This window comes from Pelobates fuscus, chromosome 3 (genome assembly GCF_036172605.1).
Source record: "Pelobates fuscus isolate aPelFus1 chromosome 3, aPelFus1.pri, whole genome shotgun sequence".
NCBI classification, from domain to species: Eukaryota; Metazoa; Chordata; class Amphibia; order Anura; family Pelobatidae; genus Pelobates; species Pelobates fuscus.
The window spans coordinates 220,168,975-220,192,633 of NC_086319.1; the positions used below are offsets into that span (position 1 = coordinate 220,168,975).

The window sequence follows — 23,659 nt, forward strand, 5'->3', positions numbered from 1 at the left end:
TTATAAATTACTGCTTAAGCCCCTGTGTGGGCAGCCACTTGCCTTATTACGAACCAGTTTGCAATATGCACTTTTTTGTGAAACAATAAACATATTCAAAACAATATTCCAAGTGAGGTCTCACCAGTGTTCTGTACAATGGCATGAGCACTTCCCTCTTTCTACTGCCAATACCTCTCCCTATACAACCAAGCATTCTGCTAGCATTTCCTGCTGCTCTATTACATTGTCTGCCTACCTTTAAATTGTCTGAAATAATTACTTCTAAATCCCTTTCCTCAGATGTTTAGGTTAGTACTGTATCAAATATCCTATACCCTTCCCTTGGGTTTTTACACCCAAGATGCATTATCATGCACTTATGCACATTAAATGTCAGCTGCCAAGCTCGGACCATTCTTCTAACCCTGTTGCAAATCTTTGTCCTGTTCCTCATACCATTCCTAAACAATTTTTGCAGTGTATCAGGGCAGAGGCGGCTCTAGACTTTATGAGGCCTTAGGCGAAACTCAAACATGAGGCCCCACTAACAAAAAAGTGTCACATATACACATTGATGCACAGTTTACCTGTGTATGTGCCTGAGAGTGTGTCTGACGGAGTATCCTTGTGTGTGAATGTATGTCTCTGTGAGCATGTTTGCATTTTTGTCTGAGACCCTATGTGTATGGGGTAGCTGCTTGAAGTGTGTTGTGTGTATAGGAGGGTGATGGTAAGAAGGAGAGGCGGGTGATGGTGAGAGGGGGTGATGGTGACAGGAAGGTGATGGTGTGGGGGGTGATTGTAATGTGAGAGGGGTGATGGTGATGTGAGAAGGAGGGGGGGGTGATGTGAGAAGGAGGGGGGGGTGATGTGAGAAGGAGGGGGGGGTGATGTGAGAAGGAGGGGGGTGATGTGAGAAGGAGGGGGGTGATGTGAGAAGGAGGGGGGGGTGATGTGAGAAGGAGGGGGGTGATGTGAGAAGGAGGGGGGGTGATGTGAGAAGGAGGGGGGGGTGATGTGAGAACGTGGGGGGGTGATGTCAGAAGGAGGGGGGGTGATGTCAGAAGGAGGGGGGTGATGTGAGAAGGAGGGGGGTGATGTGAGAAGGAGGGGGTGATGTGACAAGGAGGGGGGGTGATGTGAGAAGGAGGGGGGGTGATGTGAGAAGGAGGGGGGGTGATGTGAGAGGGAGGGGGGTGATGTGAGAGGGAGGGGGGTGATGTGAGAGGGAGGGGGGGTGATGTGAGAAGGAGGGGGGTGATGTGAGAAGGAGGGGGTGATGTGAGAGGGAGGGGGTGATGTGAGAGGGAGGGGATGATGTGAGAGGGAGGGGGGGTGATGTGAGAAGGAGGGGGGGTGATGTGAGAAGGAGGGGGGGTGATGTGAGAAGGAGGGGGGGTGATGTGAGAGGGAGGGGGGTGATGTGAGAGGGAGGGGGGGTGATGTGAGAAGGAGGGGGGTGATGTGAGAAGGAGGGGGGTGATGTGAGAGGGAGGGGGTGATGTGAGAGGGAGGGGGGTGATGTGAGAGGGAGGGGGGTGATGTGAGAGGGAGGGGGGTGATGTGAGAGGGAGGGGGGTGATGTGAGAGGGAGGGGGGGTGATGTGAGAGGGAGGGGGGTGATGTGAGAGGGAGGGGGGGTGATGTGAGAGGGAGGGGGGGTGATGTGAGAGGGAGGGGGTGATGTGAGAGGGAGGGGGGTGATGTGAGAGGGAGGGGGGTGATGTGAGAGGGAGGGGGGTGATGTGAGAGGGAGGGGGTGATGTGAGGGAGGGGGTGATGTGAGAGGGAGGGGGGTGATGTGAGGGTTGATGGTGAGGGGGGTTGATGCTGAGGGTGGTGAGGGGTGATGCTGAGGGTGGTGGGGGATGGTGAGGCTGAGGGTGGTGGGGGATGGTGGTGCCTGATGCTGAGGGTGGTGTGGGGGGCAGTGAGGCTGAGGGTGGTGTGGGGGGTAGTGAGGCTGAGGTTGGTGTGGGCGGTAGTGAGGCTGAGGTTGGTGTGGGCGGTAGTGAGGCTGAGGGTGGTGTGGGGGGTAGTGAGGCTGAGGGTGGTGGGGGGTAGTGAGGCTGAGGGTGGTGGGGGGGTAGTGAGGCTGAGGTTGGTGTGGGGGGTAGTGAGGCTGAGGTTGGTGTGGGGGGTAGTGAGGCTGAGGGTGGTAGTGAGGCTGAGGGTGGTGTGGGGGGTAGTGAGGCTGAGGGTGGTGTGGGGGGTAGTGAGGCTGAGGGTGGTAGTGAGGCTGAGGGTGGTTGGGGGTTGTGATGCTGAGGGTGGTGTGGGCGGTAGTGAGGCTGAGGTTGGTGTGGGGGGTAGTGAGGCTGAGGGTGGTGGGGGGGTAGTGAGGCTGAGGGTGGTGATGCTGAGGGTGGTGTGGGGGGTAGTGAGGCTGAGGGGGGTGGTTGGGGGTGGTGATGCTGTGGGTGGTGTGGGGGTAGTGAGGCTAAGGGTGGTGGGGGTGAGGCTGAGGGTGGTGGGGGGTGAGGCTGAGGGTGGTTTGGGGGGTAGTGAGGCTGAGGGTGGTGTGGGGGGTAGTGAGGCTGAGGGTGGTGTGGGGGGTAGTGAGGCTGAGGTTGGTGTGGGGGGTAGTGAGGCTGAGGGTGGTGTGGGGGGTAGTGAGGCTGAGGGTGGTGGGGGGGTAGTGAGGCTAAGGGTGGTGGGGGTGAGGCTGAGGGTGGTGGGGGGTGAGGCTGAGGGTGGTTTGGGGGGTGGTGGGGGGTGAGGCTGAGGGTGGTTTGGGGGGTAGTGAGGCTGAGGGTGGTGTGGGGGGTAGTGAGGCTGAGGGTGGTGGGAGTAGTGAGGCTGAGGGTGGTGGGTAGTGAGGCTGAGGGTGGTGTGGGGGGGTAGTGAGGCTGAGGGTGGTGGGGGTAGTGAGGCTGAGGGTGGTGGGTAGTGAGGCTGAGGGGTAGTGAGGCTGAGGCTGGAGGGGTAGTGAGGCTGAGGCTGGTGGGGTTAGTAAGGCTGAGGGTGGTGGGGGTAGTGAGGCTGAGGGTGGTGGGGTAGTGAGGCTGAGGGTGGTGGGGGTAGTGAGGCTGAGGGTGGTTGGGGGTTGTGATGCTGAGGGTGGTGTGGGGGGTAGTGAGGCTGAGGTTGGTGTGGGGGGTAGTGAGGCTGGTGTGAGGGATAGTGAGGCTGAGGGTGGTGGGGGGGTAGTGAGGCTGAGGGTGGTAGGGGGAATGAGGCTGAGGGTGGTGGGTAGTGAGGCTGAGGCTGGTGGGGTTAGTGAGGCTGAGGGTGGTGGGGGTAGTGAGGCTGAGGGTGGTGGGGGTAGTGAGGCTGAGGGTGGTGGGGTTAGTGAGGCTGAGGGTGGTGGGGTATTGAGGCTGAGGGTGGTGGGGGTAGTGAGGCTGAGGGTGGTGGGGGTAGTGAGGCTGAGGGTGGGGGGATGGTGAGGCTGAGGGTGGGGGTAGTGAGGCTGAGGCTGGTGGGGTTAGTAAGGCTGAGGGTGGTGGGGGTAGTGAGGCTGAGGGTGGTGGGGGTAGTGAGACTGAGGGTGGTGGGGTAGTGAGACTGAGGGTGGTGGGAGGGTGAGGCTGAGGGTGGTGGGGGTAGTGAGGCTGAGGGTGGGGGTAGTGAGGCTGAGGGTGGTGTGGGTGGTGAGGCTGAGGGTAAGGCTGAGGGGGGTGAGAGCCTACCTTTCCTGGTGGTCACCCTTCCCTGGTGGCCATTGCTGCCTTCCGGTCTGCAGCTCCACAGAGCTGCAGACCATGTAATCTCGCGAGATGTCAGAGCGTTGCCGTGGTAACCCGCGGCAACGCTCTGATTGGCCGGTTCTCGCGAGACACATGGTCTGCAGCTCTGCTGACTGCGGAGCTGCAGACCGGTGTCTGCGGTGGCCGGGCAGCCAGGAGGGGCCTCGCACCCGGCGGCATACCGGGCAACCCGCCGGGCCCCCTCCTGGTGTCAGGTCCTCGGTCACTGACCGAGGACCTGACACACTCTGCCAACAGGCGGTTTAGGCGGCCGCGAGGCCCCAGCCAGCGCGAGGCCCAGGGGAGGGCTGGCAGCCTTAGGCCTGGGGGGCAAAACCAGTCAAGAGGCCCATTGCGCCACCAAATCAGTTCACCATCCATGCCCACCTTTTCCTGGTTTTATAACGGATATTGATGTTATGCTAATCAGTAGCTCTTTGCCATACCCGCTCCTTCACGGCTCTGACTTTCAATGTTGTCAGAGCACAGGCTGAGAATCTCTGAGCCTGTGCTCTGACTCACTAACTGAGCGCTGGAACCACGAGGGAGAGGATATGATCTGACTGCACCTACTGCTGGTGCGCACCAGTGGACCACCAGCAAATCGTTTAAATTAAATATGCTGGTGTACCCAACTTGTGAGCTGTGTTGGCCGCCGGGCGCCTCTGTTGTCATGGCACCCTGCGTGACCGCACAGCTTGCCCACCCCAACGGCTGGCCCTGCTGACACACACTGATGTTACTTAGACATCCCTCAATATTAATACAGAGATGAGAGTAAACACCAATAAACTGTGGAAACAGAGCTGATCCCCCCAAATTTATAAAGGTTTGCTTAGAGGGTTTATTCAAGATTAAATCATGCCTCCTCCTCTCTCCCCCATGCGCTGCTCTGTAGGCTGGGAGGAAGTGAAGAGTAATCACAGTCTCCCAGCCAGGGCCGGACTGGGATAAAAATTCGGCCCGGGCATTTTTTTTATCACAGCGGCCCACTAAGAAGGGGGCGGGGCAGAGAGGGTGTGTTTTGTCATCACTAACGACAAACACGCCCCCTCTCAAAGTGCAGGCCAGGGCAGACCATGCGCAGAGCTCTGCTAAAGAGCTCTAGCATGAGAAAAAATCCCTGTATTAGTTCTGCACAGTGCAAGCAAATTTAATAACATGCTTGCACTGTGTTTCCTTGCAACTTGTCTCTGGTGTCTCTATAAATGGATACCAGGAGACAAAAAGGCCAGGAAAGAGTATTGTGCATGTGTTTGGAGCCTGCTTGTGGTATTGTGTGTGTGTATAGAGTGAGCCGATTGTGGTGTGGTATTATGTAAAAAGGTCGGTTTTAGTCGTGTTGTGTTTGTGGTGTAATGTAATGCATATGTGGCTAGGGGCTGTAGAGAATGTGTGTATAGGGGATGTAGCAAGTGTGTGTGTGTGTGTGTATAGGTGATGCAGTGTTTGTAGAGAGTGTGTGTTTAGGGGTGTAGTATGTGTTTGCTTACAAGGAATCTAGTGTGTGTATAGGGGATCCAGAGTGTGTATGTCAGGAATGTAGTGTGTGTGTGTGTATATATATATATATATATATATATATATATATATATATGTATGTATGTATACATATATGTATGTACATATGTTTGGAAGTATTGTGTATGTGTGTGGTGCAGTGTGTTGGGGAGGTTCTGTGTGTATGTGAGGGGTGCAGCATGTGTTTATGATGGATGCTGTGTGTGATGTGTGTGAGGGTGCTGTGTATGATGTGTTTTGTGATAGTGCTGATTGTGATGTGTGTGTGTGAGTGCGATGTGAGTGAGAGTGCCGAGTGTGATAGTGCTGTGGATAATGTGTGTGAGGTGTGAGGGTGCTGTGTGTGAGGGTGCCGAGTGTGATAGTGCTGTGTGTGATGTGTTTTGTGATAGTGCTGAGTTTGATGTGTGTGAGAGAGTGCCGAGTGTGATAGTGCTGTGTATGATGTGTGTGATAGTGCTGAGTGTGATGTGTGTGTGAGTGCCGAGTGTGATAGTGCTGTGTATGATGTGTGTGATAGTGCTGAGTGTGATGTGTGTGTGAGTGCTGAGTGTGATAGTGCTGTGTATGATGTGTGTGATAGTGCTGAGTGTGATAGTGCTGTGGATGATGTGTGTGAGTACTGAGGGTGATGTGTGTGAGGGTGCCGAGTGTGATAGTGCTGTGGATGATGTGTCTGAGAGTGATGAGGGTGATAGTGCTGTGGATGATGTGTCTGAGAGTGCTGAGGGTGATAGTGCTGTGGATGATGTGTGTGAGAGTGCTGAGGGTGATAGTGCTGTGGATGATGTGTGTGAGAGTGCTGAGGGTGATAGTGCTGTGGATGATGTGTGTGAGAGTGCTGAGGGTGATAGTGCTGTGGATGATGTGTCTGAGAGTGCTGAGGGTGATGTGTGTGAGAGTGCTGAGGGTGATAGTGCTGTGAATGATGTGTGTGAGAGTGCTGAGGGTGATAGTGCTGTGGATGATGTGTGTGATAGTGCTGAGGGTGATGTGTGTGATAGTGCTGTGGATGATGTGTGTGATAGTGCTGAGGGTGATGTGTGTGAGTGCTGTGTGTGAGAGTGCTGTGTGTAAATGTTATGGATTGTGTTTTGTGGTAAATATACAAATAAATAAATCTAAGCAGGCATTATGTCCCCCCCCCCTCCCTTCTTACCTTTTAGCCTGGGAGGGGGGGACCGGCATGGTGGTATCTGGGAGGGGGTTCAGTCACTCGCCCAGCATCCCTGGTGGTCCTCGTGGTGAGTGAACTCTAGCCTGCAGGCTAGAGTTCACTCTCGCGAGATCCGGTCGTTGCCATGGCAACGCGCCGGATCTCGCGAGAGGAACCCGGCGGAGCTGCAAGATAGAGCTCCGCCGGGTCCTCTCTCTCCCTCCCTTCCTCCCCAGCCGCAGGTCTATGAAAGTGGGCCGGTGAGGGAGATCTTTGATCTCCCCACCGGCCCGTCGTGGCAAACAGCGGGGCCGGCGCTCGGATAGTGCCGGCCCTGCAAAGACCGGCAGGGGAGATCCTGGGACCTTCCCCTGCCGGCCTCGGCCCATGGCCACCGCGGCCCACCGGGCATTTGCCCGGTGTGCCCGATGGCCAGTCCGGGCCTGCTCCCAGCACAACGCCACCTGTGGCTGCATGGGGAACAGCTGTTTAATGTAATGCTTGCAGGACGGCCAGCTGCCGCAGAACCTCTTTGTTTCCGTCTCTGCAAAGGGCTCCAGGCACTGCTTTTTGTGAGTGTGAGCCACTGTAAATTAGGGGCAGAGGGCACTTGCACTGCGGTCAAGACGGGCCTGGGCAGGAGGAGAGTGCAGTGCAATCAGTGCACTCCCCTCCTGTGGGTCACCAGTAGACTGGTGCAGCTGCCCAGGATCAGAGCCGGTGCAAGGATTTTTGCCGCCCGAGACAAAATAAAAATTTGCCGCCCCCCCCCCCCCATGTGACATCACAATGCCCCATCCATATGATCTGCCATATGAACTAACGCCAGTGCTGCACACAGTGTGTGTTTACATTAAAAAGCCTGCAGGGACCAGCTATAGACACCAGAACCACTTCATTAAGCTATAGTGTCCCTTTAATGTGAGGTAAATTATAGATTAGTGTCACTAATAATATACTAGATTGCCTACTTACAATTAGATAAGGATGAAGATGGGCTGCAGTTTGGCTCCACTGGTCTGGTGTAGAACAGGACCTCTGGAGGCTGTTTGCAACTGTGGTCACAAAATTCAACGTTCTGGGAGAATTGGAAGCAGCTCCATTTTTTGGGGGCCTCTTACACAGCTCAAGGTCTGGGCCCCAGTGCCTGACGGTGAGTATGCCCATAAGGCCCACTCATAAGTCCACTTATATGTTCCACCCACCCATGAGCTCGCTCACAGGGAGTGGAGTGTGTATGGGATGTGTTATGTGTTATCTAATATGTGTGCTTATGGTATGTAGTGTATAGGGATACCAGTTTGTGCAGGTGATGCAGTGTGTTTGTGTGTAGTGGAAGCAGTGTGTATTTGTGTATAAGGGATGTATTATGTGTTTCTGGTTGTGTGTGAGGGATGCATTGTGTGAATCTGTGTTTGTATGCATAAGGGATGCAAGGTGTGTGTCTGTATGTGTGCGCATTGAGTGTAAGAGATGCATTGTGTTTCTGTGTGTATGTAAGAAACAGTGTGTGTGTTTGCATGTGTGTAAGGGTTTGCATTGTATGTTTCTGTGTATGTGTGCAAATGATGCATTGTCTTTGTGTGTAAGGGTTGCATTGTGTGTGTGTGTAATGGATGCATTGTGTGTTTCTCTGTGTGTAAGGGAAGCATGTTCTGTTTCTGTGTATGTATAGGGATGCATTGTGTGTTTCTGTGTATGTATAGGGATGCATTGTGTATTTCTGTGTATGTATAGGGGTGCATTGTGTGTTTCTGTGTATGTATAGGGATGCATTGTGTGTGTGTGTGTGCGCGTAGTGTTAAAGAGCTCCCTGTCTTGCCCCCTGTCCTATAGAGCTGCCCCTTCTGTCTGTTAGAGCTCTACCCTGCCCCTTAGTGGTCTCTCCTCTCCCCCACCCTCCCCTAGCAGTCTCTTCTCACACTCACCCGCCCTCCCTGTGCTCTTCTCATCCCCCCTCCACCCTCCCTGTGTTCTTCTCACTCCTCCCTCTGTGTGTTCTCACCCCCCCTGTGTTCTTCTTACCCCCCCTACTCCCTGTGTTCTTCTTACTCCCCCCCCTTGTTCTTCTTACCCCCTTCTTCTTATTACTCCCCCCTTCTTCTTCTTAACCCTCCTACTTCTTCTTACCCCCTCTTCTTCTTCTTACCCCCTCCTTCTTCTTACCCTTCTTCTTCTTACCCCCCTTCTTCTTTTTACCCCCTTCTTCTTCTTACCCCCCTTTTTCTTCTTACTCCCCCCTCTTCTTCTTACCCCCCTCTTCTTCTTACCCCCTTCTTCTAATTACTCCCCACTCTTGTTCTTACTCCCCCCTTCTTCTCTTACCCCCCTCTTTTTCTTATCTCCCCTCCTTCTTACTTCCCCCTTCTTCTTACTCCCCCCCCTTATTATCCCCCCTCCCCTCTTCTTACTCCCTCTCTTCCCTCTTCTTACTCCCTCTCTTCCCTCTTCTTACTCCCCCTCCCCTCTTACTCCCCCCTCCCCTCTTCTTACTCCCCCCTTCTTCTTACTCTCCCCCCCTCCCCTCTTCTTACTCCCCCCTCCCCTCCCCTCACTCCCCCCTCCCCTCCCCTCTTCTTACTCTCCCCCTCTCCCCTTTTTACTCTCCCCCCTCCCCTCTTCTTACTCCCCCCCTCCCCTCTTCTTACTCCCCCCTCCCCTCTTCTTACTCCCCCCTCCCCTCTTCTTACTCCCCCCCTCCCCTCTTCTTACTCCCCCCTCCCCTCTTCTTACTCCCCCCCTCCCCTCTTCTTACTCCCCCCCTCCCCTCTTCTTACTCCCCCCTCCCCTCTTCTTACTCCCCCCTCCCCTCTTCTTACTCCCCCCCTCCCCTCTTCTTACTCCCCCCTCCCCTCTTCTTACCCCCCCCCCTCCCCTCTTCTTACTCCCCCCCTCCCCTCTTCTTACTCCCCCCTCCCCTCTTCTTACTCCCCCCTCCCCTCTTCTTACTCCCCCCCCTCCCCTCTTCTTACTCCCCCCCTCCCCTCTTCTTACTCCCCCCCTCCCCTCTTCTTACTCCACACCCCTCCCCTCTTCTTACTCTCTCCCCCCCTCCCCTCTTCTTACTCTCTCCCCCCCTCCCCTCTTCTTACTCTCTCCCCCCCCCCCTTCTTCTTACCCCCTCCCCTGTAGGTGGCCGAGATGCACTCCGGTCCGCGGTCCCGGCCGGAGTGATAGGAAGGTGCTCAGTGTGCACCTTCCTGTCAGTCCGGCCGGGTACAGGAAACAGAAACTCCTGTTCCGCGCGGAACAGGAGTTTCTGTTTCCTGTACCCGGCCGGACTGACAGGAAGTGCACACTCAGTGTGCACCTTCCCATCACTCCGGCCGGGACCGCGGACCGGAGTGCAACTCGGCCACCTACAGGGGAGGGGAGGGAGGGGAGAAGCAGCTGCAGCCGTCTGAGCGCTCTTTACAGAGCGCTCGGCGGCTGCAGCATTTAAAGGGCCGGCCCGCCGCGGCCGGTCCTAAAATAATTTCGGGCGGCCTGGGGGGCAATTGCCTCCCTGCCCCCCGGCCCAGCCCGCCCCTGGCGAGGCCTTAGGCGGCCGCCTAAACCGCCTAATTAGAGGGCCGCCTCTGTATCAGGGTTCATTATCCTGCTGAAAGAGGTCACTGCCATGAAGACGGAAACACCATTGCCATGAAAGGATGTACAGGGTCCGCAAATTAGATGGTATGTTTCAAAGTAACAACCTCATGAATGCCAGGACCTACGTTTTTCTTAGCAGAACATTGCCCAGAGCATAACACTGACTCCGCTAGCCTGCCTTCTTCCCATAGTACATCCTGCTGCCATCCCATCCCCAAGTAAATAATGCACACATTTAGCAATTCACCTGATCTAAAAGAAAACACGATTCATCAGACCATTGCCTCATGGTCCAGTTCTGATGCTCCCCATTGAAGGCCCCTTCGGCGGTGGATGGGGGTCATCATAAGCACTCTGACCGGTCTGTTATACGCAGCACACTGCAATGCACTTTGTGCTTTGGCAGCTTTCTATGATGGCCAGCAGTGGCGGAACTACCACGGTCGCAGGGGTCGCAGCTGCTACCGGGCCCGTCACTCCAGGGGGCCTGGCCACCCTGCGTCACTCGGCTATGTAATGCGGCCCCAGCCTGCATGGTATAATCGCCGGGCTGCGTGTTAAGGGGCCCATCGGGTGACACATGATCTTAGGGCCACCCAATGGCAATGAATTTCCAGTGAGCCCGGACAGCACTGCGGCGCTTTAACACTTTATCACTTCCACCCAGCAATCACCATTCCGCAAGGGAGGAGAGAGTCAGAGTTCCCATTAGCCTGAGCCACTGGACCCCAGGGAAAGTCACCATCCTGCACCTAAAAGGTAGGAAACAGGAGGGTGACTAAAATATTTTGCATGTGTGTATGTGTCTGTGTATATGTGTGTGTCTGTATGTGTGTGTGTGCTTGTATGTATGTGTGTTTTTGTATGTGTGTCTGTATGTATGTTTCTCTTTATGTGTTTGTGCGTATGTCTGTATGTATGTGTCTGTGTGTGTGTTTGTATGTGTGTGTGTATGGGGGAGGACATATGGGTGGGAAGACGTATGGGTGGGGGCCCCAGGGCAATTTTCACACCGGGGGCCCGTGGTGTCGAGTTATGCCTCTGATGTCCAGCATTATGTTTTTCAGCAATATGAGCTTCAGTAAATCTTCTGTGTGATGACAAAGTCAAAGTCACTCAGATCTCTTCGCTTGCCTATTTTTCCTACTTCTAATGAAATTCATTAATTGACTGTTCACTTGCTGCCTAATATAGCCCACTCTTTGACAGGAGCTATTGTAACAATATAATCTATGTTATTTACCGTATTTATCGGCGTATAACACGCACTTTTTCTCCCTGAAAATAGGGGGAAAATCATGGGTGCGTGTTATACGCCGATATCCCATATTTACTTACCTGTCTTGAAGCGTGGGCCAGTGTTCAGCGCGCACCGCGGTACTGGAACTTAAATTTCAGGTTCCGGTTTCCGGCGGGACTGAAAGGAAGTGTGCACACTATTGTGTGCACACTTCCTTTCAGTCCCGCCGGAAACCGGAACCTGAAATTATAGTTCCAGTACCGCGGTGCGCGCTGTGAAGCCGGCCCACGCTTCAACACAGGTAAGTAATTATGTGACAAGAGGGAAAGTGCACTAGGGGACACTATGGGAGGGGGGGAAGAATACTATGGGAGGGGGTCCACTATGGAAAGGGGGGGAACACTATGGGATGAGGGGGGGAACATTATGGGAGGGGGTGGAGAATACTATGGGGGGGAAGAATACTATGGAAAGGGGGGGAACACTATGGGGGGGGGGAAGAATACTATGGAAAGGGGGGGGGAACACTATGGGAGGGGGGGGGAGAATACTATGGAAAGGGGGGGAACACTATGGGATGAGGGGGGGGGGAATTTCCGGGAATTTCCTTCTGAAAATGAGGTGCGTGTTATACGTTGGTGCGTGTTATACGCCGATAAATACGGTACTTCACCTGTCAGGGATTGTAATGTTGTGGCTGATCAGTGTTTTTCCTTAGATGTTTTATAAACAAATAGTGCTGCTAATGTTTTGTTTTGATCAAAGAATTGTTTCTATATTTACAATTTGTAAAATACAACACTAAAAAATATCTAACATTTTTTTCTGAATGCATTACATTTTTAAACTTACATAATGCTAAACATGGTATTTCAACAATGAGGGAGCTCAAAAGAAAAGCATTTGTAGAATATTTTAGAAATAGAAATTCAAATACTACTAAGATAATGAACATACAAAAGCAGTTAGGCAATAGTAGAATAAATTACAGACATACTAATATATTTAATAAATGCAAATCTAATTCAACGTATTTGCAATGCAAAATCAGGAAACAGATGCTACAAAATATGATGGAAGATATCTATGAATATTATATAAGGAGAACATTTTAATATCTCAGTGAATGCAAATGGGCAAAACTGTTTAGAATGGCTAATATAACTTAAAGCATAAATAAGTATTAAAAATACAGTAGTATTAAATGCAGGCATTTAATAAAATGGTGAAATAAACAAATATATTACTCTCTCTTTTGCATAATATAAATAATATAAAACTAAAAACAAATATGTTAAAGGAACATTCCAAGGATCATAAGTTACTGTCATTCTGCCAGGCACCAATCACCACCTCCATGAGAGACATAGGTTCTATGCATTAAGCTAAACCCAGCAGTGCATGGCTTAGCTCATTGGCTGAGAACAGTCAATTGACACTCTCAGCCTATGAGATTGCCCCGAATGGCAGGATTTAGATCAGGACAGCTACCAGAAGCTCCTAGCAGGAGCTTTCCGGCTTTCAATTAAGGAACAGACTAGCATTCATTCCAGCAAATAATTTGGCTATTTACTCTGGGGCTGCCAGGGCATTCCTTGCAACATAACAATTACAGCAGGCTGTAGTGGTTATGATGCATGGAACGTTCCTTTTAAATGCAGAATAAGTTGGACATAAATTGGACACTTACAATCGAAGTTTCTCTGTTTGCTGCATATCTTCAGAATTTGCTCCTTCTTCAGTGAGCTTTTACCAAAAGTGTCTCTGCCAACCCTAATGCACTTGTAGCATTCTAGGGCAGTGTTAAGTATATACCATAAACTCCTGCACAACATGGACTTATGGGCACAGGAAAGGTCATGGCAGTTGCAGTGCAGCTGTCAACTTTCTCCTATAAAAGGCTAAATGCCACATTATAACATGTATAGCTGGTTTGTTGTAACAAAAAGGACAACACTGCAAATATGGAGGAGGTACAGAAGGAGAGATTATTGGGTAATTATGTTATTTTTCTGTTATATAAATAAAGAAATACAATAAAAAGCATCCATCATAATTAACTGTACCCAAGCAAACACACTGAATTTGATAGGTTGGATGCCTGGGTTGCCGCATTATTACAGAGCATTTTATACGGCTATCAGCACAAAGTACAAATTAAAAATGGGGATTCACTGATGCAATATTGATGTAAATATCTTATATGTAAAACTTAAGCCAGACATGATACAGAAGTGAAACAGTTACAAAACATAAAACCATAAATAACAATTAAAGGAAACAAAGTAGATATTAACCTCAGGCACTTTAGCACCCAAGAAGTTAATGACCCATAAGGTATTTATAAGCCTTGGAAAGTTTCCAGGAAAATGCAATAATATGTGTCTGGATCCTAACTAGTTTGCATACAATATGCAGAGAGGAAGAAAACCAAATGGTGTATTGCCAGTCTGTCTATGGCTAACATTTACAATACAGACACCTCTAAAAGGGAGAAATATGATAACTAGTTAAGGCAGTACAGCAAAATAAAAACAAGTGAACCACAGTCAGAGAACTAGAACAGAATAAATTAAAGAACATATGATAAGTGCAGGCTGTAGAAAACAGAAAAACCCTAAAACTCCGAAAGGTCTGTAAGAGCTGCAACCAGAGGACAATAGAAATAAACAAGGGTCAAGAATTCTAATGTTTAAATAGCTGAGTAACAAGACAATACAAAAACAATGAAAATACAATAGCAAAATGCATTCTTTGGGTTATTAGCAAACGGCTCTGAGCCTTTACATTGTGTGTTTATAGACAAAACCATGTTGTACTATATGAATACAGGTGGTCCTCATTTAGCGACCTACCTGTTTTACGACGGCTCGCACTTACGATCAGGCGTGGGGATTCCCTGCTCTGGTGTGCATGTCTATGTTCAGGGAAGCATGCACATATAGCATTTGGAGACATGCACATATAGCACTTGGTGTTGAAATTCTGCTGTTGCTGTTAGGGCCACCCGATGCCAAGTATATTCAGGGGGCCCAGTCAGCACTGCGACACTTTAACAGCGTGACCGGGCCCCCTGTGATGAGGTCAGACTGAGCTGGGAGGATGTGACTGCCCTGGTCTCTCCTCCGAGCTAATACAGAGCACCGCGCGGGAGGAAGAGGAGGAGAGAAGTGAGTCAGAGTGGGAATTCTGACTCCTATCAGCCTGAGCCACTGGACCCCAGGGAAGTCACCCTCCTGCATCTTAAAGGTAGAAAACAGGAGAGTGACTAAACCATTGTGCATGTGTGATTGTTTGTATGTGTGTCTTACTGTATGTATGTGTGTGTCTGTATGTATGCATGTCTGTGTGTGTGTGTCTCTATATGTATGTGTGTCTCTGTATTTATGCTTGTGTCTGTTTGTGTATGTTTGTGCATGTGTATCTGTATGTCTGCGTGTCTGTATGTCAGTGTGTGCCCTGTGTATCTGTGTGTAATTTTTTGTGTCTGTGTATCTGCATGTGTGTGCTTGTGTCTGCATTTGCGTGTGAGTATGTGTGTCTGTGTATCAGCATGTGTGCCCGTGTATGTATCTGTATGTGTTATATGGTGTGTATCTGCATGTATGTTAGTGTGTGTTTGTATGAATGAGACACATTAAGGGGCGTGAGTGTGACACATGGAATGGCTGGGGTGGGGGAGAGTGAGACTTACAGGGGGGCCCCACGGCAATTTTTACACCGGGGCACCGTGTTTTCTAGTTACGCCACTGTTCCCAGCCCAATAAATAAAGCACTGGAGAGCATCAGTGGACATACGAGAATAAACAATATAGAGAGGACAAGGCTCAAAGGTGGCAATGGTGAGTCTGATGTAAATCAGAGTTGCAAGAAAAAGTTGCGGATACTGTGGGAAGCAAAAATGAGTGAAACAAATATGGTTTATAGGCTACTGGGTTGCCTGGGAAGATGTCAGTTTGTGCAGGAGCATTCAAATATGTCATTTTGGCCCAAAGGAAGTCAATATCAGCCAATTATTAGTCCAAGTTAGACATATCCTGGTATATTACACTATCACGTAAGACAGATGGATGATACCCATGCTTAGACCTCGGGTTAATAAGCTTCCCAAATGATTCAATACTGTTGAAAACATTTCCAAATCATTTATCTACAGAAGTCACCATTAAAATATTTTGGAATTTTGGTATATAAATAATTTTGAAAGTTTTCTAACAGTTTTGAATCATTTGGAAAGCTTATTAAATCGAGGCCTTAGGCCTAGAGTTAATATTATTGCATAAACGTTAAACATGATTTAATGTTATGAAAAATATTTTAATGTTGTATTTTGTCAATCATGTTTTTATTGCGATTATAGATACATAAGATAAAAAAGTAAGTGCCATGATGGAACAATATGCTTAACAATGGTGATACCCATTCCATATCCTAGATAGAGACATTACATGCGTACATAGGCAGGGTACTGCACAACGCATCAATATAACATATGAGTAATTGGACACATGCACATACTTGTAGATTGTAACACTAAGGACACATTATTGTAGCTATAACCACCTAAACTGCATTGAGTTTGTCATAAATGCATATGAGTGTACTACATTAGATAAAAAGGTGGCAGCATTGTAAATTAACATGGTAAATGTGGGACTGAGGAACTATCCACTTGGAGGCCGCAATACCCAAATATAAAGCATAGGAATGTAGGAACTAAAAATGCTAAGGCCCCCTGCAAGAATATGCTAAGCAAACCCTTGCACAACCTGATTAAAGGGCAGCCTCTCAGTATAAGGTGGATCAGCCCATGTGCCATCTAGGTAATGGCTATGATATGCTCAGCTGATCAACTGAAAACCGGAAAATCGCCACTCCAGCCACAGGCCTTTATCAGAGCTATCACCCGTGCTCCATGGTTCTGGACCTAAACAAAGACCAATATGTATATAGTGGAAGTGCACTCAACCCTTTGTGCTGGAATCCTTGGTGCTATACCGGATAAGTCCCAGTACCAGAAAGGACCAAATATGAAATTTGAATATAGAAGAAATCCAGGCACTCCAACGAATTCCAAAAAAGGCAGTTTTATTGTACCCAAGAACTAGCAAGCAACGTTTCGACCCCGTAGGGCCTTTGTCAAGCCTTTTTTGGAATTCGTTGGAGTGCCTGGATTGCTTCTATATTCTAAACAAAGACCAAGGCATCTTTCCCTGTGAGCTTCGGCATCTGAGTTTGGCATGCCTCTGTCGTACAGCCCTCCCGGAATGTTGGCGATGAGGAGGGTATCCTTCCCGGCTAGTTCTTGGCCCAGGAAGTCTACCTTGCGGAGATACAACGTGGGGACGAGGTAGGTGCACTGTCAACCGCTTGTCCATCTGTGCCAAGAAGCTCCTAAACAGATGATCATAATTGGATAAGATATCTTCTGATTGCGGGCATGTGCCAACGCCACGCAGTTTCACTGCAATCTTGAAGAGTAGGCCCTTCCCAGTCCAGCAGTACTTGCAGCCTCCTCAGTGGGGACCAGCATATCACCCACAGGAAACAGGACCAGAAAGTAGTTGGTTCAGGGTGCCGATGCGCAGTCGGGTTAGAGAGCAAAGCAGCTTCACTCACCGACCAGGTAGATCTGTACTTACAGAATGCTCGATTCTCCCTCTGGGGCTCAAAATCGTCTGTTATCAGACTTGTGAGTTTGTCAGTACAAGAAGTCATACGTTTCTGGCAGAACATGAGCAGCGAAGTGGGGGTATTTGTCGAGGATAAGCCAGAAGGATCTGCTCTTATATACCGCCATCTAGCATGACGTTCTGACCCCCCCCTTATTTTGATTTTGTTTTCAATATTAATATTAATTATGAATATCAATATTAAAATAAATATAAAATATTAACTTTCAAAATGTGTTTTTTCAAAATATTAAAATATAAAAAATATGTCATGAATAAATTAACATATCAATATATCAAAAACGATTAAAATATAACAAAATATAAATATTTTTTATATTATTAAATCATTGCACAAGTTTATCAAAACAACAAATTCACACACAGAAAGAAAGAAATTCAGTAAACTAAGTTGCGATGCTTGCATTAATTGTTTTGGTCTAGTAACTCTTAAGTGCAAAGTTTCAAGCATTCAGCAAATTTAGCACCAGCACCTACCATTTTGAGGGCTTCCACTGCTACTATATCAACAAATGTTATTTGACCAAAGTCAAAGATGATGCTGTGTATATTGACTTTAGGAACAGACACGTTGACTGGTAAGTCTGAGTTCCAGTCTATCTGGATCTTCACTTCATTTGTGTGCAGTTCTTGTTTTATTGTGACTTCTTGAACATTCAGAGCCTTATGTGGCTCATAATTATCTTCATCACTGTCAATAGCAGTATCAGCAGCAACTCCATTCTATAGAGATAAAGAAAATTATGTATTATGTGTTATCCAGCAATTTGACACCACAGTATTAAATACAAAATAAATTCTGATCAATCTGGCTTCATGTCAATATGATATTTTATGTATTTATAATTGTTTAAAGCTTTCAGTAGTACATCCAAGTAATCACTAGTGATGTCGCGAACATAAAATTTTCGGTTCGCGAACGGCGAACGTAAACTTCCTCAAACGTTCGCGAACCGGCGAACCGGGCGAACCGCCATTGACTTCAATGGGCAGGCGAATTTTAAAACCCACAGGGACTCTTTCTGGCCACAATAGTGATGGAAAAGTTGTTTCAAGAGGACTAACACCTGGACTGTGGCATGCCGGAGGGGGATCCATGGCAAAACTCCCATGGAAAATTACACAGTTGATACAGAGTCTGGTTTTAATCCATAAAGGGCATAAATCACCTAACATTCCTAAATCACAATGGATATGGATTGACACCTGACATATGACATATTGACACTTTGACATATGGATTAACACCTGTCCTCAGAGACCCTGATACACACTGACACAAAGCAGAATAGGGACTGTTCCCCCTACAGCGGGTCACTTGGCAGATATGAATTGACACCTGTCCTCAGGGACCCTGATACACACTGACATAGAGCAGAATAGGGACTGTTCCCCCTACATAGGGTAACTTGGCAGATATGGATTGACACCTGTCCTCAGGGACCCTGATACACACTGACACAGAGCAGAATAGGGACTGTTGCCCCTACATAGGGTCACTTGGCAGATATGTATTGACACCTGTCCTCAGAGACCCTGATACACACTGACACAGAGCAGAATAGGGACTGTTCCCCCTACATAGGGTTACTTGGCAGATATGGATTGACACCTGTCAAGCAGCAGCGGGTACAACATCATCATCATCACACCGTACGTCCATGTGTGTAATGCTGCCTGCCTGAGACATATCCCTGTTATCTACATCCTCTGGCAATAATGGTTGCGCATCACTCATTTCTTCAAACGGATGTATAAATAACTCCTCTGACGTACCAAGTGAAGCGGCTGTGGTGCTAGTGTTGGTGGTGGCGGCAGGCGGGTGAGTGGTATCTTGAGAGGTGCCCGAAGCTAAGCTGGAGGAGGATGGTGTGTCAAGGTTGCGAGCGGAAGCCGTAGAAGATTGGGTGTCCTGTGTTAGCCAGTCAACTATGTCCTCAGAACTTTTCAAGTTCAGGGTACGTGGCCTCTAAAAACTGGGCATTATTCTAGGGTAAAAGGGAATCACAGCACCACAACCACGATGGCCCCTGCAGGGTGGCAGGGTGCCTCTGCCTGTCATTATTTTTTTGGATTAGTGGTACTATGCGTGCAAGCTACTGTGAGACTAGATATGAGTGGCACTGTGCAGTGGCAGAGGTTGGCAGAGTACACGCTGTTGGCCTTACACACAGACGCTTGCAGACAACTAACTGCTATTCAATCTACAACAGTGAAAAAAGTTTTTTGTTTTTAAATGCACGCTATTGTGACACCAGATATGAGTGGTGGCACTGGGCAAGTGGGCACAGTATCCACTGTGAGCCTGACACACAGACGCTTGCAGACAACTAACTGCTATTCAATCTATTACAGTGAAAAAAAAGTTTGTGGGTTTTTAAATGCACACTATTGTGCCACCAGATATGAGTGGCACTGTGCACACTGGCAGAGTACACGCTGTTGGCCTGAGACACAGACGCTTGCAGACAACTAACTGCTATTCAATCTATAACAGTGAAAAATGTTTTTTGTTTTTAAATACACGCTATTGCGACACCAGATATGAGTGGTAGCACTGGGCAAGTGGGCACAGTATCCACTGTGAGCCTGACACACAGACGCTTGTAGACAATTAACTGCTATTCAATCTATTACAGTGAAAAAAAGTTTGTGGGTTTTTAAATGCACGCTATTGTGCCACCAGATATGAGTGGTAGCACTGGGCAAGTGGGCACAGTATCCACTGTGAGCCTGACACACAGACACTTGCAGACAACTAACTGCTATTCAATCTATTACAGTGAAAAAAAGTTTGTGGGTTTTTAAATGCACGCTATTGTGCCACCAGATATGAGTGGTAGCACTGGGCAAGTGGGCACAGTATCCACTGTGAGCCTGACACACAGACACTTGCAGACAACTAACTGCTATTCAATCTATTACAGTGAAAAAAAAGTTTGTGGGTTTTTAAATGCACGCTATTGTGCCACCAGATATGAGTGGCACTGTGCACTGGCAGAGTACACGCTGTTGGCCTGAGACACAGACGCTTGCAGACAACTAACTGCTATTCAATCTATAACAGTGAAAAATGTTTTTTGTTTTTAAATACACGCTATTGCGACACCAGATATGAGTGGTAGCACTGGGCAAGTGGGCACAGTATCCACTGTGAGCCTGACACACAGACGCTTGTAGACAATTAACTGCTATTCAATCTATTACAGTGAAAAAAAGTTTGTGGGTTTTTAAATGCACGCTATTGTGCCACCAGATATGAGTGGTAGCACTGGGCAAGTGGGCACAGTATCCACTGTGAGCCTGACACACAGACACTTGCAGACAACTAACTGCTATTCAATCTATTACAGTGAAAAAAAAGTTTGTGGGTTTTTAAATGCACGCTATTGTGCCACCAGATATGAGTGGCACTGTGCACTGGCAGAGTACACGCTGTTGGCCTGACACACAGACGCTTGCAGGACAACTAACTGCTAATTAATCTATTACAGTGAAAAAAAAACGTTGTTTTTAAATGCAAGCTATTGTGACATTAGTGGTACTATGCGTGCAAGCTACTGTGAGACTAGATATGAGTGGCACTGTGCAGTGGCAGAGGTTGGCAGAGTACACGCTGTTGGCCTTACACACAGACGCTTGCAGACAACTAACTGCTATTCAATCTACAACAGTGAAAAAAGTTTTTTGTTTTTAAATGCACGCTATTGTGACACCAGATATGAGTGGCAATGTGCACTGGCAGAGGTTGGCAGAGTACACGCTGTTGGCCTGACACACCCGCTTGAAGACAAGTAACTGCTATTCAATCTATAACAGTGAAAAAAGTTTTTTGTTTTTAAATACACGCTATTGCGACACCAGATATGAGTGGTAGCACTGGGCAAGTGGGCACAGTATCCACTGTGAGCCTGACACACAGACGCTTGTAGACAATTAACTGCTATTCAATCTATTACAGTGAAAAAAAGTTTGTGGGTTTTTAAATGCACGCTATTGTGCCACCAGATATGAGTGGTAGCACTGGGCAAGTGGGCACAGTATCCACTGTGAGCCTGACACACATACACTTGCAGACAACTAACTGCTATTCAATCTATTACAGTGAAAAAAAAGTTTGTGGGTTTTTAAATGCACGCTATTGTGCCACCAGATATGAGTGGCACTGTGCACTGGCAGAGTACACGCTGTTGGCCTGACACACAGACGCTTGCAGGACAACTAACTGCTAATTAATCTATTACAGTGAAAAAAAAACGTTGTTTTTAAATGCAAGCTATTGTGACATTAGTGGTACTATGCGTGCAAGCTACTGTGAGACTAGATATGAGTGGCACTGTGCAGTGGCAGAGGTTGGCAGAGTACACGCTGTTGGCCTTACACACAGACGCTTGCAGACAACTAACTGCTATTCAATCTACAACAGTGAAAAAAGTTTTTTGTTTTTAAATGCACGCTATTGTGACACCAGATATGAGTGGCAATGTGCACTGGCAGAGGTTGGCAGAGTACACGCTGTTGGCCTGACACACCCGCTTGAAGACAAGTAACTGCTATTCAATCTATAACAGTGAAAAAAGTTTTTTGTTTTTAAATACACGCTATTGCGACACCAGATATGAGTGGTAGCACTGGGCAAGTGGGCACAGTATCCAATGTGAGCCTGACACACAGACGCTTGTAGACAATTAACTGCTATTCAATCTATTACAGTGAAAAAAAGTTTGTGGGTTTTTAAATGCACGCTATTGTGCCACCAGATATGAGTGGTAGCACTGGGCAAGTGGGCACAGTATCCACTGTGAGCCTGACACACAGACACTTGCAGACAACTAACTGCTATTCAATCTATTACAGTGAAAAAAAAGTTTGTGGGTTTTTAAATGCACGCTATTGTGCCACCAGATATGAGTGGCACTGTGCACTGGCAGAGTACACGCTGTTGGCCTGACACACAGACGCTTGCAGGACAACTAACTGCTAATTAATCTATTACAGTGAAAAAAAACTTTGTTTTTAAATGCAAGCTATTGTGACACCAGATATGAGTGGTGGCACTGGGCAAGTGGGCACAGTATCCACTGTGAGCCTGACACACAGACACTTGCAGACAACTAACTGCTATTCAATCTATTACAGTGAAAAAAAGTTTTTGGGTTTTTAAATGCACACTATTGTGCCACCAGATATGAGTGGCACTGTGCACTGGCAGAGTACACGCTGTTGGCCTGACACACAGACGCTTGCAGGACAACTAACTGCTAATTAATCTATTACAGTGAAAAAAAACTTTGTTTTTAAATGCAAGCTATTGTGACACCAGATATGAGTGGTGGCACTGGGCAAGTGGGCACAGTATCCACTGTGAGCCTGAGACACAGACGCTTGCAGACAACTAACTGCTATTCAATCTATAACAGTGAAAAATGTTTTTTGTTTTTAAATACACGCTATTGCGACACCAGATATGAGTGGTAGCACTGGGCAAGTGGGCACAGTATCCACTGTGAGCCTGACACACAGACGCTTGTAGACAATTAACTGCTATTCAATCTATTACAGTGAAAAAAAGTTTGTGGGTTTTTAAATGCACGCTATTGTGCCACCAGATATGAGTGGTAGCACTGGGCAAGTGGGCACAGTATCCACTGTGAGCCTGACACACAGACGCTTGCAGAAAACTAACTGCTATTCAATCTATTACAGTGAAAAAAAGTGTGTGGGTTTTTAAATGCACGCTATTGTGTCACCAGGTATGAGTGGCACTGTGCACACTGGCAGAGTACACGCTGTTGGCCTGACACACAGACGCTTGCAGACAACTAACTGCTAATTAATCTATTACAGTGAAAAAAATGTTTTTGTTTTTAAATGCAAGCTATTGTGACACCAGATATGAGTGGTGGCACTGGGCAAGTGGGCACAGTATCCACTGTGAGCCTGACACACAGACACTTGCAGACAACTAACTGCTATTCAATCTATTACAGTGAAAAAAAAGTTTGTGGGTTTTTAAATGCACGCTATTGTGCCACCAGATATGAGTGGCACTGTGCACTGGCAGAGTACACGCTGTTGGCCTGACACACAGACGCTTGCAGACAACTAACTGCTAATTAATCTATTACAGTGAACAAAAAATTTTTGTTTTTAAATGCAAGCTATTGTGACACCAGATATGAGTGGTGGCACTGGGCAAGTGGGCACAGTATCCACTGTGAGCCTGACACACAGACGCTTGCAGACAACTAACTGTTATTCAATCTATTACAGTGAAAAAAAGTTTGTGGGTTTTTAAATGCACACTATTGTTCCACCAGATATGAGTGGCACTGTGCACTGGCAGAGTACACGCTGTTGGCCTGACACACAGACACTTGCAGACAACTAACTGCTAATTAATCTATAACAGTGAAAACAAATTTTTTGTTTTTAAATGCAAGCTATTGTGACACCAGATATGAGTGGTGGCACTGGGCAAGTGGGCACAGTATCCACTGTGAGCCTGACACAGAAGCTGGCAGGCAGGCAGGCAACTGCAATTAAATTACACACAAAAAAAAGCAGACTGATGTTCTAGCCCTGAAAAGAGCTTTTTGGGGTGCTGTCCTTACAGCAGAGATCAGATGAGTCCTTCAGGACTGTAGTGGACACTAGCTATACATTTCCCTATCAAATGAGCAGCAGCTACACTTTCCCTCCTCTATCTAAGAATGCAGCTTCCGAATGAATCTAAAATGGATGCTGTACAGGAGGTGGGAGGGTCTGGAAGGGAGGGTCTGCTGCT

General features: G+C 48.0%; 1 protein-coding gene across 4 annotated transcripts in view; it reads right to left on the reverse strand.

Annotated features, from left to right (window-relative positions):
* The window catches only part of LOC134602778 (pendrin-like), a 125,934-nt gene that overhangs the window by 25,360 nt on the left and 76,915 nt on the right, over positions 1 to 23,659 (reverse strand). For all 4 annotated transcript variants that reach the window (XM_063448088.1, XM_063448090.1, XM_063448087.1 and 1 more), the window contains exon 17: positions 17,350 to 17,595. In XM_063448088.1, coding sequence (XP_063304158.1) covers positions 17,350 to 17,595 — 246 coding nt within the window. The remainder of the gene's footprint in view (positions 1 to 17,349; positions 17,596 to 23,659) is intronic.